The sequence below is a fragment of the Tetrao urogallus genome (assembly GCF_951394365.1).
Source record: "Tetrao urogallus genome assembly, chromosome: 21".
Taxonomy (NCBI): Eukaryota; Metazoa; Chordata; class Aves; order Galliformes; family Phasianidae; genus Tetrao; species Tetrao urogallus.
Window position 1 is genome coordinate 5,645,968 of NC_136834.1, and position 16,113 is coordinate 5,662,080.

General features: G+C 49.3%; 1 protein-coding gene and 1 pseudogene across 2 annotated transcripts; both read left to right on the plus strand.

The window, feature by feature from the left end:
• Positions 1-692: 692 nt before the first annotated feature.
• ACTRT2 (actin related protein T2) lies at positions 693-1,823 on the plus strand (the record flags this gene model as incomplete). Its single annotated transcript, XM_079545364.1, has 1 exon — positions 693-1,823. One exon carries the CDS (start codon positions 693-695, stop codon positions 1,821-1,823), a length of 1,131 nt encoding a protein of 376 aa, XP_079401490.1.
• A 686-nt stretch (positions 1,824-2,509) lies between these two features.
• LOC306954470 (actin-1 pseudogene) lies at positions 2,510-3,643 on the plus strand (annotated as a pseudogene). The gene has a single exon. The product of its transcript is annotated as an actin-1 pseudogene (transcript).
• The last annotated feature ends 12,470 nt before the right edge of the window (positions 3,644-16,113 follow it).

A 16,113-nucleotide genomic window follows, 5' to 3' on the forward strand; every position in this document is an offset into this window, starting at 1 on the left:
GAGGCAGAGATTGTTTTTCACCTCTGTGTTTTTACCAAAAAATAGTCTTTAAATTGAGCATTGGGATAGAAAAAAGGACTCCAGAATGCCACAGGCAGTGTCCAACGTAGTTCTACCTATTTAAAAGTATTTTTCAGAAGTTTCCTAGAAAAGCATTCGTTGCAAAATGCCTTCTTCCAGCGCAGATGCTCTGCACAAAAGCAAACCAGCAATGCAGTTAGCACCTGTAGGCAGCCAAAACTATCCTAATCTTCACCAGCTCTTAGAATTACGTGTAAGTAGCTAAGCCATGGTACATGTGAAGCCTTTTATTATTGCCATAAATGTATTTTGCAATACCTGCCCTTCTGAGAAACAGATGCTGTGAGGCTCAGTATGGGGATACCTCTGATGGTCCGTGGCCTATGGATGGGACTTGGTGAACGGGCGTTCCCCTGGCTGGAGTCGTGGCACAGCTGCCCTAGCCATTTCCAGGGAAGTGTTTGGAATGCTGTATCTTGCAGGGAAATATATTATTCTATCACTGGCCTTTATGAGGTAGCTGGGGGCAGACATGCCCACCCCCAGGCTGCACACCCCCAAGGAGGCTGCCCTGGCAGCAGTGACCAACCTTTAAAACTCAGTGAAAACACTGAAAAAACAGAAAAACGCTGCCAGTGAGCTGCTCTGGGGAGCTGTCAGCTCTGTGAGGAATGTTTGACCCCAGCGTTTTGGACGTCCCAGCAGTAATCTTTGATAATGGGTCTGGATTGTGCAAGGCGGGGATCGCAGGTGATGGTGGCCCAAGGTCAGTTATCACATCCATCGTTGGTCGCTCAAGAGTCAAATCTGCAATGCTGGGAGCTGGGATGAAAGAATACTACGTGGGAGAAGAAGCTCAGTCCAAAAGAGGGATCCTGACTTTGAATTATCCCATTGACCACGGCATCGTTACATCCTGGGATGACATGGAAAGGATCTGGAGACACGTCTACGACTACGAGCTGAGAGTGAAAGCCAGCGAAAGACCCGTGCTGCTGACAGAACCCCCCCTCAACCCTCTGCAGAACCGGGAAAGAATGATGGAGATCATGTTTGAGGGCTTCATGGTGCCCGCCATGTACGTCGCAGTCCAGGCTGCGTTGGCCCTCTACGCGTCAGCCCGCACCACAGGCATAGTTCTGGACAGCGGGGATGGCGTCACCCACACCGTCCCCATTTACGAGGGGTACTGCCTGCCCCATGCTGTCTCCAGGCTGGATGTCGCTGGCCGGGATATCACGGAGTATTTTATGAGGCTCCTTTTGGAGAGCGGATACTCTTTTGTTAGCACCGCTGAAAGGGAAATCGTGAAAGATATCAAAGAGAAGCTGTGCTATGTGGCTTTGGACCCCAATCTGGAAATGAAAGCAAGTCCAGAAGAGATCATGAAAGAATACAGATTACCTGACAGCAACATCATCCAGATAGGCAGCCAGCTCTTTCGTGCACCAGAGACCCTTTTTGTACCTGGAAACATTGGCATTGAGGCACCCGGCGTGCACAAAATGCTCTTCAACAGCATCACAAAGTGCGACATCGATGTGCGCAGGGATCTGTATGGCAACGTGCTGCTCTCGGGAGGATCCACGCTCTTCCCTGGCCTGGAGGAGCGCATCCTGAAGGAGTTGCACCTGCAAGTGCCTGTGGGCATGCTCGTGAAGATCATTGCACCCCCCGAGAGAAAGTACAGCGTGTGGGTCGGGGCCTCCATCCTCTCCTGCCTGACCTCTTTCAAATCAATGTGGATCACTGTGAGGGACTACAGGGATTTTGGGGCAGCTGTCATCCACAGGAAATGTTAAGGAGAACGTCAGACCAAGTGGATGTCTTCATAGCAGGGCGTGAACAGCAAGCCCTGATGAGGGCTGACTGAGCAGAAGGGGGCTGAAACTGCTGCACATTTCCCGGCTGACAAATCCTTTGTGGAAATAAAACACGAAATCATTGCTAACCGGGGCTTTGACTCCTCTTACTGCTTATCTTCTCCAAGGGGAGCACTGCTTATACACCTCACCATTTCTTCCTTCCTTTCCTCACAGTCACAGGGATGCAGTGGTTCCCAGCTGTCACACAGCCTCTCTAGGAGTCACTCAGGGAGCAGCATACCTCCTCTGCTGGAGGTTCTTCCCTCTGAGCTCTTTGCAATATCTGGGTTTTTCTATTCTAAAGCCAAATCGCATGTTATTTCTAACCTCATTAAAAATGTTTCCTTTCAAAGCCCAGCAAACCCCCAAACAGAATCCAAATATAAATCAATGCAAATGCAATTACTGTAGCCGACCCTCCTCTGTGCCTGAGGGCCTGAAAAAATTCATTGATTCTCTGCCGCAATTTATCAGGGAAGTGTGAACACCCAGCTTCCCTCCCAAGCACCCATGGCAGATGCCACCGTGGGCTTTGTGAGCTCGGTGGGGCTGTGCCCTCTTGTGATGCAGGGACAGAATGCTCGGGTGCTTCTGGTGCTGCAGTGCTGCCCATCCTGTGTGCAATGTCAAGTATAGCGGCAGCTGGGACCCCAGTGGTAGTTTTTGACAATGGCTCTGGGCAGTGCAAGGCCGGGCTGTCAGGGGAGCAGGCACCCCGTTCAGTTATTCCTACCATCGTGGGGTATCCCAAATTCACGTTTGTCATGATTGGGATGGAGCACAGGAATTGGTATGTTGGGGAGGAGGCTCAGTCCAAAAGAGGCATTTTGTCTTTAACTTACCCAATGGAAAACGGAATGGTGACATCCTGGGACAACATGGAGAAGATCTGGAGATACCTGTACGAACACGAGCTCAGAGTGAAACCCAGCGAGTGGCCGCTGCTGCTGACCGAGCCCCCCCTCAACCCCCCGTCCCACCGAGAGAAGATGGCTGAGCTCATGTTTGAGAGCTTCCAGGTGCCCGCGCTCTACGTGGCCCTGCAGGGGCTGGCAGCCCTCCATGCCTGCGCCCGCACCACCGGCATGGTGCTGGACAGTGGAGACGGCGTCACCGTCACCGTCCCCATCTATGGAGGCAGCTGCTTGCTGCAGGGTGTTACCAGGCTGGATTTTGCAGGCAGAGGGGTCACCAAGTACCTGGCCAGGCTCCTCCTGGAGATGGGGCACTCCTTTGTGAGCCCAACAGAGAGGGAGATAGTCAGGGATATGAAGGAGAAGCTGTGCTACGTCGCTTTAGATCCTATTAAAAAAATGCAGCAAAAGCCTGAAAATCTGGTGTGCGAGTACGTGCTGCCTGATGGAAGGACTGTCAAGGCAGGAGATCAGCTGTTCCGAGCTCCTGAGGCGCTTTTTGCACCTGCGGAGGTGCAAATCCAAGGAGCAGGGGTGGTGGGGATGATCCTGCAGAGCACTGCCAGGTGCTGCGCGCACATCCAGACGGACGTGCTGAGGAACGTGGTGCTCGTGGGCGGCTCCACTCTTTTCCGAGGTTTCAAGGAGAGGCTCCTGAAGGAGCTCCAGGCAAAAGTCCCCAGCACAACCCGCGTCAAGATCATCTCGCCAAAAAATCGGATGCACTCCGTGTGGGTCGGCGCCTCGTTGCTCGCCAACTTAACATCGCTTCGCAACATGTGGGTGAGCAGGGAAGACTACAGCGAAGTCGGACCAACGGTACTCCAGAGAAGATTCTATTGAGAGGTATGGCCGTCCAGGAATTGTCTTAAGTGCCAATCTGAACAGCTGGAGAGCAGTTAATAAATCAGAACAAAAAATAATTGATTTGTAGTAAGTGATTTTATAGCTTAGTAAAGAAAGATCCCTTGTGCATTGGGCTGAAGAAAGAGTCCTTGTTCAGAGCATTTTTGCTCTCCAAGATGTTGGTTTTAATTCTAGGAGCGTGTTGATCCCTGCTAGAACTGCAAACAGTTTGTCAGACTTTTAAACACTTGAGAACGAGGCACCTCCAGCTCATGCCTGGGGGGCTGGCTCCCTGCCACGCACCGTAAACCTCCAAAGAGTGGAAGGAGACCTCTGATGGAGAAATAGAGGGCCCATGGGGCTTGCTGACCCTTCACCATCGCTTCTAGCTGTTCTGGAGAAGCTCAGAGAGGACTGAGCCTCTACATTTGGTCTTGCCCACAGAATGGAAACAAGTGGGTCTGGCTGCCTAAGACCTAGAGAACCTCTGCGCCATCTGTGGCCTCACCATGTGATTTGCTGTGTCACATCATGCAAAACATTGCCCACCTGTGGGATTTAGCTAATATTCTAGCGTAAGGAAATGGTGTATTTTCAGAGATCATCTTTGTCTACATCTGCAAATACATGCACTACGTTGAATCAGGCAGTAGAAATCTTCTCATCATTTGTGAACCTAATTAGTGCTATGATTTATGTGTTGTTCAAAAATTGTTTCCGAAACCCCCAGGATATATCTGAGAACTTGTTGGGTTCACTCAAGACCAACAAGTGCAAGTAGGAAAAGAGAAGAAATCTGCCTTATGAATTATTCAGCCCCGTGTCTGCTTTCATTCAGCGCTGGAGGTGAATCTTCAAACTCATTGATGCCCTCTGCTGCCCTGGGACTGATCAACCATCCCTCGGCTCCTCCCTGTGCTTAAGTACAGGATGTGCTTAAGAAGTAACGAGTGCTGTGAATGGGGCCACATCTAACCCATACTCAGCTGCTCCCAACCCCGTGTTTCCCCAGCAGGGTGAGCAGAAGAGGAGGGGGAGATAGAGGAGCAGAGAACATGGGCAAGGAGCTGTGGGTGACTCCGGAGCACAAAGCAATGGGCCTGGGGTGAAACACATCTCTTTGCTGCTCCGCTTGGGCCCTGCAGCTTCAGAAGTGGAGCTGAGCATTGCTGCATCAAGTTAATGCAAGTATGCAGAGCGCTTTCAGAACTGTTATGAAATCTGAATCAGCGATCTTGGATCTTTCTTCTATTACAGTATGTTACCTTTTAGCAGCCCACTGGATATGTGTAAACAAACGAGGTACGACTGTAGACAGTTTAAATATTTTACAGCTCACTGAACTTCCATATGAGGAGGGATTTGCAGTAACTTAAGTGTTTAGACTCCTGCTCCAATAATCTAATGCAAATACGAATGCAAACAGCAGAGTGCTGGAGAGCAGAGGGAACCCCAGAGAGCGTGCAAGTCAAGGTGGTTGTCAGGAAGGAGGGAAGCGAAGCAGCACAGGCGATAACTGCACAACTGATGCAGACACGAAACGTGTTTGGAGAGTGACACCTAGCAGAGCTGTGCGTGCCTGTAGCAGAGTCACCTTGCAGAGCACAGTGCTGCCCAGTGTCATCCGCAATGGATTCACTGATACCAAAACGGTTCGACGCCGAGGGAGCTGGCTCAGCTCCTGGCAGCCAAAAATCATTCAACAAACCGTTATTACGGCTACGTAGCACCCACAGCATTGGCTTGACCTGGCTGCTTCCATTTACCACAGAGACATGACTTTGCTCAAGGGCACGCAGTGAGATAGCAGACGTTGGCATGTGTTCCAGGAGACTTTATCAGCCCCTGCACTCCTTGGTCACCTTGTGCTTCCATCACCGCGCAGGGCACTGGGAATTCATTACTCCAGTTAGACTGCATTTTCACATTGAAGATGTGTCAGTGATTGGGGACCGCATTCCCTTCGCCCTCGTGGCACAGAAAGTGATCCCTCTGATCTGTCCCCACCCGTCTTCTGGGCACATGGTACATGTGAGTGCCTGGGGTCTGCCTGGCCTCGGAAAGTAGCTGAAGATCAGGCACACAAAATCATTGGGCAAGTTTGCACTAAGCTCACGTAAGCATCTCAACCTGCTCCCAGTAATTTTGCCCTCCCTCCCTCCCTCCCCAAGTCTCATTTAAGTTTCAGTTCAGCAACAGCCCTTTATTTTCTTTTAAATGTCAAACAATTCATCATTTTGCACTTTCCCTATTCCCTGTGAATCTAAAGGTTTTATTGGTATGCAGCAGTGTCAGCCTGGGACAATGCGTGCTGATTACCCAAAACAATGCAGTTCTTGTCACCCTGCCCATGAGCTCTTGAGAAATGCACAAGAGCTCTAGCTTTCCCCCTCTCCTCCCTGTTGTCATCTGCACAATAATAAGGCCGGGTTCAAATACCCACTAGACAAATAGTTATTATCTGTATTATTCAATCTCCCATCCCCTGCCCTGGTCCTTGCTGGGCTGTGTGAGCACAGCACAAGGATGGCGATGGATGGACAGGTGAGCACAGCACCAGCAGAGCCATGCAGGAGCCTCGTTGTGTCCCCATGGTGATGCTCAGCTCTGCAGGCATTGCACACACACGTGCACCCACATGTGCACACATGCACACACCGATTTTATTAAGCCATTCTTTGCAACTATTTTTTATGTGGACTTTTTTTTCTTTAATTTGGAATACTTCAGAGCACTTTTTTTCACAGACAGTAAAGTGAGCGTTGCTGAGATTCATTAGTCCCCTTTCCCCTGTGTGTAAATGGATCTCTCTCAGTTATGCAATGCAAGGGTACACAACCATGAAAAGTGCAGAGGCAGCCAAAAAAAGCATTGTTCTGAACTTGGACGTGTAAAATATTCATATTCAATAATAAAAAAATAAAAAAAAAACCCAGCTCTTAATAAAAAATTCAAGGGGCAAAGTATGCATTGTCGCTCCATCCCCAGGAGCAGCTTCCAGACCAACGTGTTCCATGGGTTTTCACTGCCTTGTTTTACTCGATTAATTCAAAACCAATTCACTCTCAGGCATCCCAGCATTAGGTGCCTAAATTGACTCTGATTTCTCTGAGGGCTGTGTCTCTATGACTACAGGAGCAGCCGGTAGGAGCTGTGGCTGCTCAGGGCACCCAGCATGCAGCCGCGTGGTGGAGGTCGCTGTGCACCAACAGTCCCAAATGGTGTTAGAAGCAGAAGGATGGGGCAGGGGAGGCCCTCCGCTGAGGTTCAGATTGGATTGCAGGAGCAATGCCTTCTCAGAAAGAACAGTGATGCTTTGGCACAGCTGCCCATGGGGCGGTGGAGTCCTCCTGGAAGGTGTTCAGGAACAGTGGAGGTGTGGCACTGAGGGATGTGGTCAGCGGGCACGGTGGGGTTGGTTATGGTTGGACTTGGAGATCTCAGAGGTCTTTTCCCACCTTAACGGTTCTGTGATCCATGATAAGATGGACAAAAGCATCTGTCACATCTGTTCGGGACTGGGTCTGTTAAAATGCACCTCCAGCCAGGGGAAGCTGCCACTCCATGCTCTGCTTTCTGCATTGTCCCGTGTCCTCACTTAGTGGCAAAGTGGAACCAGGGCTGCAGTGGTGCCAGCAGCAGGGAGAGCGTCACAGTGCTGGAGAAAAGGGAGTGCAGGAACAAGAGGAGAGGCTCTGAACTTAGAATACTGTGTCTGGCGCGGAGATTTTATGAAGATATATGAGAGAAAAGAATGAGAAACTCCAAAACAACCAATGCTTCAGATGTTTCTTTTATCTAAAGTAGAGCGAGCTAAATGCTTTACACAGAACGAGTCCCAAGGAGCATAAATCAGAGGATGTGAGCTATGTTTCATAAAGACCTCAAAACGCAACTTCTTTACCTCCCACATTCTCAGGCCAAGTATTTTAACTGGAAAAGCATGTGGGACAGTCAGTGTGCGTGTTGCCCCGGGTCTGTAATGGTCGTTCCCACCGAGGTGATGGGTTCTGTGTCTGCAGTTTGATGCTCACACAGGACAACGTGGGAGAGCAGTGAGGGCATGCAGCCCCAGGCATGCGATGCTCTCAGGGTTTGTGGTGCTGCTGTCCACCCCACTCCTGTGTCTGAGAAGGGAGGATCTTCCAAGAGCCTGCGCACAGCCGGCCACACGGAACCACATCCTCGCTATCCCAAAGTTCAGAGCATCTGTCTTAATCAGTCTGCTTGCAGCCCGGCAGGATTTACTGCTTGTTTTTGCAGTGAATCTCTCCCCCCAAGGAGCAGGGAGGGGAACTTGGTGGCGTTAACAACCACCGCTCACCACCACGGCTCTCAGGACATCTCGGATCGACGGCCCTGCTGGCGTCACGGCCTCAGGCTGCCAAGCCAAGGAGCTGCTGCTGAGCCACTCAGCCCCGTAATGCAGATGAGCTGAGGAGATTTGGAAACGCTCCATTCCTCAGATCCTTCGCTACCCCGACAAATCCGAAGGGAAACACGCGCGCTGCCAAAGTTGTTTCTATGGGTCATTCCCGAATTCCTACACAAAACAGTAATTCTCAGAACAACACAGCAGAACTATTAAACCGGTGCTGGTGGTCTGATGGCTTTCTCTGAAGTTCTGTCTTTCAGCCAAAGTAATATAGGTTTCCTAGAAGCACGTGCCCCCAGAGGGAGGAGTCGGGGGCTCTCAAGGTGCCCCAGACAATAGGCCAGATGCTGATTCCAGCTGTGCTGTTTTAAACCCACTGTATTCCGTAGATTTACGTCAGAGCTGATTTTTCTTACAGCCGTGAGATCATTGTTCCTTTTTGAGGGGAAGGAAGGCTCCCAGCCTGCCACAGGAACCAGCTCAGCTCCAGCTGCCGCACAGAGGCTGTGTTTCAGAGCTGCTCTGTCTTTCCTAGGGCAAATCACCAAGATTCTGGGTTCATCCCATTCAGTAACTTTAAACACAGGTTAAGAAGAGAAACAGTGGGGAGAAAGACTCCACCAGCCCCCAAGCTGCTGGGCTTTTATCACTCTCCACTTATCCAAGAGCACATTTTCTGGCTAGTCGGTCATCTTCCTTAGAATCATAGGATCATTAAGGTTGGAAAAGATCTCCAAGAGCCCCAGGTCCGACCCTGTGCCAGCTGCCCAACGTTCCTCAGAGCCACATCTCCACGGCTCTGAAGCACATCCGGGGTGCTCAGCTCTCCAGCTCTGCACTGAGCTGCTGCTCATTGGTTGTGCCTGCATGGAGCACAGTCAGCACACACGGGGGGGACGTCCTGCAGAGCAGCTGAGGGGTGGTCAGCAGGCCTCTGAGCATCACCTGCCATTCCTGCCTGGATGCCATACCTGCCAAGGATGGAGGGTCCCTCCCTGAGGCACAGATGGCCCCAAACAGCCTGGAAACAAGCAGCCTGACTCACTGGATAGCAGTCCCATCACTTTGAGTCCCATCCAACCACTGTTGTTTCCAGTTGATGTTTACGGAGAAGCCTTCATGTCTGAGCTACATGTGCGGAGATTTTCTTTCAGAAGCCACGGAAGGGATTAAAAACAACAGTAATCCATGAAATAACTCCAGAATTTTTCTCTCCTCGAGTGTCCCAAGGAATTCCCCAGCTCCCAACCTGTTCCAGCTGGCACCACCGTGCATCCAGCTCTAATATCAGCACAGTCTGTAATGTTTCCAATTCTTCTGCTGAGGGATTACATGAAACCGAAATAATTCTTTCCATGGGGGATTACATAGCTGCTTTGTTTCTAATATTCCAGTCCATGAATGAGGAACGTTTCCTTGGGTACCTGTTTCTTCTTTGGCCATGGGAGCTGGTGTCACTGGGGACATCTAGGCATCAATCCATTTCATTAATTTCATTCCTAATCAATTAATTCCTAAAGGAACCTGATTAAATACTCTCTCCTAAGTCCAGGCTTTACATTTTGGCTGAACGCCCCGGGACAATTAAATTCACATCAATTATTGGATACAGCGTTGCCTATTTTAGTGATCAAAATGCATCCACGTGGTTAATTAGATAAAAACTCACCTTGAGGAGCCATCATCTGCTGATGGAAACGACTCTGATTTTAGGGGAAAATTGCTACTGATTTACAAGACTCTGGATCAAATGTCAGTTCTCGAGTGTTTCTTCCTTTTTTCTGTTCAAGTACCAAAGTGTGCTTTGGGGATTTTTTTGGCAGGGGTTTTAGAGCAGGAAAATAGGAAATGAACTGGAAAATTTGAAGACTACAGCAAACAAGAAAATCCTGGAAGGAACACACTCTATAGATCCACCCTAGCCATTAATAATATGGAAAGATTTCATTAGGAAGAGAGAGGGGGAAGAGAGGAAGCAGAGCGCTCTTCCTGGCCCAGCCTGCGGAGCAGCACCGAAGGACCCCATGTTGCTTAGGGGTCCTAAGCCCACAGCATCCACGTGCCATGGGCTGCCAGGAGCTGCCCCACGAGCCATACCCTGGGCAATAGGTGAGCAGTGTGCTGTGCTCAGTGCATCTTGGGCTGCAGAATTGTTTTGTTCTTCCCCACAATGCATTTGAGACGACTGTCTGTTCTGTTGTGTCGCTTCCAGGCAAAGCACGCTGCATTAAAACTCCCACCACAGCAAAATAGAGCAGAGCAATTTAAAATCCCTGCTTTTTGCCAAAACTTTTTGCATCGGTGTGTCACATCCCATCCATCAGAGCTTGCTGGGAAAGGCTTGCGTGCGCGTGTTGGTTTTTATCCTTTAGCAACACTCCTGCTCTCTTCTGGAAACAGAAATATCAGCAGGTGAAATGATGCTGAGCTGCACTTTGTGCATTTGCATGGTGTGCAGGAGGAAGCTGACTCCTTGTGCTTGTGAAACATGCAGTTACTGCAAATAAACGTCAGGAGAAGTGAAAGGAGAGCACTGGGGATGCCCAGCAATCCTCATGGAGGAGATGGGCTCTGCCCCACAGTGGCCACATTCACCAGCACTGCCATAGTGGGCTCTTCTGGGCAGCCCCCAGCACACGAGGGGCCTGAGTGGCACACAGGAGCTCCAGGTGGTGCTGTGAACTATTGACCCCCTACCCACAGCTCATCAGTTGCTGGTTCTGTTCCGCCCAGGCAGCTGAGCTGCTTCAGCACGGGGTGGTGCCTCCATTTGTAATGCAGTAAATCCATTTTCCTTTCTGACATTCAAAAAGAACCCATCCGGTTTATCAGAATGCTTAGAAAACATTTTTATTGCGATGGTTTCACCTCATCCTTCCCAGTACGGATGGATCCATAAGGAAATTCATGCTCATTGCTGCCCTGGCACCAGGGGAGCAGCCCGACCACACTGCAGGCACAGGGCTGCCCATGGCCAGCTGCAAGGGGAGCAAGGCCTGATGAGCTGAATGAAGTCCAGCTGGCTCCACTCACCTTAATCAAGGCACCTGTGGCAAACTGACTAATTATATATAAGTGGGGCTGGAGAACTTTCCAGAAGGCTTAGGCTGCTGTAGGAGGAGGAGGAGGTTGCTGGCAGTGTTCAGCCATCGGCAAGGGGACTTGTGCCTGCTCTGAGGTGTGTATGTTCTTTGTCCCCTTTGAAGTAGGGTCTGAAGGCTTCTTTAGTGTTAAGAATCGAAGCCACACAAACTAAATATGTGCTGTTTTGTGCTTTTGTGTTGTGGCTGCGTTCAGTGTTGTGGCTCACTGAAATATGCCTGTAGTTGGTGCATGTCAGCAAGGTGCTGGGCAACCTGTGGCTCCAGCAGGAACCTCTGTGATATTGGGAGCTTTTGTATTGGGAAGAAAAACTGAATCCCAACTGCTTCCCTATGGGCTTCAGGAGTTCCTGACTTGCTGCCTGTAGCTGTTAGGCTATAGTGGGGTTTGGGGGGAAGCTGCTGTAAGGAAATAAGTTGTCTCCTTCAGTCTAATGGTGCAGTGTTTCTTACAGGTCTGATTGCTGCTGTTATGGGGACCCAATTTCTGGGCATCAGGAGATGTCTCTTTGCTGCAGTGGGAGAAGAAAACAGCAAATGTAAGTAGGAGAAAAGCTATTTCTTGTCTGAAAATCCTGGTGGTGGGAAGTTCTGAGGCTGGAGGCAAATTAAAGGCGAAGTTGCACTTAGTTGTTAAGATGTTGTTCTCTAGGAAGCCTGCTTTACTGCAGGGTCACCTGCTCTGATTTGAGTACTGTTGGTTCTGGAGAGGAATGTGGTGTGTGTTTGGTGCTCCTGAGTTAGTGCTTTGCTCAGGAGTTAAAGGTGATGGTATCTATTTGGAACATGAAATGAGTGTAATTAGTGTCTGTTGCTGGGCTAATTAGCAAATACTGCTGTTGTGTAGAAGTATAGCAGGTCTCTGCAGTGCCCCTGAGCTTGCTGTGACTGTGGGATATTCAGAATTGCTGTAGGCTTCTTAGCATTGTTACTTTGGAGTTTCTGCACGTGTGTTGCTGGTGGGATACTGGGAGGTGTAAGGAGGAGGAAGATGTGGGGGATTTGAGCTGAGGCACTGCAGGAGACCTCGAGGTTCCTCTCCAAAGGGGTGAGAGTGAACAAGGATGGGATTTGGGCTCCAGTTGTTGTGTGCTGATGCTGGACCTGGCCTGACTGTCCAACAGAGTTGATTCCTCTTCTCTCCTTTCCCCTGCATGCACTGTAAATGATGTGCAGGAGAGAGCTGAGTGATTTGGTGCAGTGTGCAATAAAACATGGAATTTGTTGGTCACTGGAGCTGACCTCAAAGGTCTTTGTGATGCTGGAGTGTGAACTGCACTGAAACCAAGGCCCTGGATGGAGTGTCAGGGGTTGTCCTCTCCTTTCTGAGAACGCAGCCATGTCTGAGCTGCAAATCCATCTGCTTCTATTACAGAAAATACAGCTGCTTTCTTACTGCGTTTATTGTTTAATTCATTCATGCTGCTTGTTGGAAACACCGTCATTACATTCCTTCTGAGGCATAGTTTGTTTTAAAGAAAACTCTCTATGGAAAAGGCTTTCCTTTAAATTTAGTACAGAAGAAAATCCCAACTAGTTTTATTTATAGATCAGGGCATGAGAGATTTTCAGTTTTCAAGCTAGCTCTGTATCTCTGTTTCTCCCATAAAAAAGAAGTTTAATGTTCTTCTCATCCTTCCAGAATAAAATTCCTCCATGGTATTTTTTTGTATATAAAATGCAGCAATCTCAGTGACAAAAGCACAGATTCTTCTCATCGACTATACTGCTGTGTTTCCATTATTGAGTGATGTGTTCTGGGTTTCTGTTGCTCTGACTGTACTGCGGGTTTCGGATGGCCACGTGCCTGAAGCTTTCTCCCATGTTTTACAGTGCTGTGTCCTCGTGCTGCCCCAGCAGCTGGCTTTGGTGGCCAGAGTGCCTGGGGATGAGTCCTTCTCTGTCTCAATGCTTTGTTTGGCTGAGCATTATAACAAGACTCAGATTCCCTTGGAAACATCAAGTTGCTTTGTGATCTGTAATTGATTCTCGTTCTGAGCGGAGCTAAAAAGCTGCTGGTAATAATTGCATAGAAAACATGTTCCCCCCCCGAGCATCCCCCAAAGGCTGGAGCTGGGGCTCCCATTCCCCAGGCTGTACTCACTAAACCCAAGCACTGCTCTTATTTGAGGCATTTAAATCACTGTACGGGTGATCTCACTCCATTATTTTTAAAGAAACTTCAGTTCACTCTATTTAACTTTATACTTTAGAGAAATGAAACTATTTCCTCATCTCATTTATACCGAAGGAACTGAACTGCAGCTGAGTGGTAGCCCAGCAGCTCATGACACAGCTGTTTCAGGGCACTGAATAGTCAGCAGTGAAAACCAGAGGCAGGTTTGGGGTGTGTGGAGGAAACAGCATTTCTGGTGCTGTTGTGTAGCTGAGAGATGGAGGATGTGGAAGCTTGTCTCAGTCTGACAGCCATGTGAAGCAGTGCTTCTCTGCAGGGCCTCTTTGCCTGGGGTGCCATGAGAATGAAATGCTCTGGAAATGCCCACCAAGGTGTTCCTGCTCTGCTGGGTGTGTGCAGGCCTGCAGCTCGCTGTGCTGCTCTAGGATCAGAAATGCTTCTTGTGGCTCTTCCCTCTCCTGTGGGGTCAGCCCTGCTGGGGGGCAGCGCATGGGGGCAACCAGGAGGGGCTCAGGCAGTGGGCCTTAGTGCTGGGCAGAGGAGAATGGCTGGGATGCTGGGTGCTGTGCTCAGGTCTTTGGCTTTGCAGCTCTTAGCCGGGGCATCACAGCCCTGTCAGAACTGGGGTTCTGCTCCCTGTGTGGTGTGTGGCACAGCAGGTGCCAGGTACAAGTGATGGTGCACATAAGGAGGCATTTCTCTGGTTAATTGCTTGTGAATGTTAACTGCTTGTGCTCTGAGCTGACAGTACTTTGCTTTTTTTTTTTTTTTTTTTGGTGTTTCAGACTTTATTTTGCTTTTTGTGGTGTACAGAAATGGTGAGGGAGGGCTGAAACTTGAGACCAATGCCTTTGATTTCTTGAGCTGCAACTTCTTAATTGCAATTATTGGTTGGGAAGCTCCTTGTCCATTTTTTTTTTTTCTTCCTTTTGATATTAAGAGGGCAGCTGAATACTGACCTCAGTGTGTGCAGGCGGTACTGGAGATAATTGATTTCTGAAGGTCTTGTCATTTGGATACAGTTTTACTTGCAGGACTGCCACCACAGGTGGTTCGTAGTGCCTGAATGTGCTAAAGCTGAAATGCCCAGGTCTGCAAGAGGAGGAGCTGCCGTGGCCCCCCAGTGCTTCTCCATTGGCACAGCTGTGGAGATGAGATCTACCAGGCAGGGGTTGTGTGCTGCTGCTGAATTGGGAGGGGAGGGAAGGAATGGCCCTGCAGAACTTGGTGGTGTGCACGGCTTTGTGTGCTGCTTGGGACCTTGCACTGCAGTGATGGGTACTTAATTTCTCCTTGAATTCAGGCAGTGCTGCCAGCAAGCAGTGGTAACCTTTCTCAGGGCAGTTTGATTGGAGGGGATTTGGATTGATAGCATGAAAGTAAAGTTACTCTGCTGTGCCTTAGCTGGGTAATTTATGAGTTTCTTCTCTGAGTATTCCTCTAGAAAGGCTATTTTTCAGATATCGAGTAAACTCTGCCATTCAGCAAAGCTTTCACTTGGCCCAGGTATCAAATTAATTTTTATTTTGAATGCTAGGCCCATTGTAAAAGGGGATCTCCTGCACAGGAGGTAAGGCAGAGCTCTCTGTTTTTGACAGGGAATGACAAGCGTGTTTTCCTAAATGTGGTGTTTCTGCTCTTTCCTCTGTTTCAACACAAAGTCTTCACAGGAATAAACCCAGTGGAATATGAGTCACTGTAGGAACAAGCACATGGGCAAGGTGGGCCACTGCCTTATAAATGGTACAATTGTAGATACTGAAGCGCAGAGACTGCTCTGGTTGGAAAGCTGGCTGGAAAATAGCAGTCATAAGGTAGAGGGACATTTATATTCACAGAAACCATTAAATATTTTGTATATATTTGCATTTCATTTTCTAACTGCTTTTTGAAATGAAGCTTGCCTCTTCCAGCTATCCATCAATTAGTGTATCATAGAGCTGCTGAGCTCCCTGTGCTGTCACAGTGCTTGTGTGGACAATTTGCAGAGTGAAAACCAAACAGCAAGGCTGAAACTCCCATGGACTTGACTATAGGCTGATAGAAGCATGAATGGATCATGGCATCCCCAAACCCAGCTGCACACAGAGCTTCTGAGGCAAAAACTGACAGAGCTGCAGCATTTGTTGCTCCATTGCTCCCATTGGTGTACCTTGAGATTTCAGCTCGTCCCACTCCCTTGAGATGTGACAGTTCATTCTTCCACCTGTGAAATAAAAAGTGCTGCAGTGAATGTGCTCGTGGGTTGGAGAGGCTTCTCCATCAGTTAAACTGGGTGCAATGGATCACCTTTGTAGTGTCAGAACAGAGCTGATAAGGGAATGCTTTGGGGGCTTCCATGTGGTGATGAAACCAAACCCTTGTAAAGTAGAACAGTAAGTATGTGGGTGGGGGAGGAAAAAAAAAGTAGCAGAAGGACTAACAGCCTCGAATGGGGCATTGCTGTGCTGTGCAGAAGAGGCTCAGTGCTCCCTTCCCTGTGCCTTAACCGCCGGGCTGCTCGGTCCTGTCTGTGCGCCTCTGCTGGGCTGAGCGGTTCCGTGTAGCTGAAGCGATACCGGGGCAGAGATGGGTTTGCCAAACCGCTGCTTTCAGGTGCTGAGAAGAGCTGCTCGCTTCCCGAGGCGCTGCCCACCCGGAGCAGCGCTGCAGCGGTCCCAGCCCATGCGTGGAGCAGCCCCGCTCCGTGCGCTCCGCTCGAGGAACCGGGGTGACTCATTCTTCCTGGACACCATCCATCTCGCATGGAAATCGATGAAATTCTTTCTGTTGCGTTTTAACACATGTTCTCAGAGTTACTTTCTGCTGTAAGTCTTCATTAATTTGTTAAATCTAAATGAACTCCTGGTCCTGA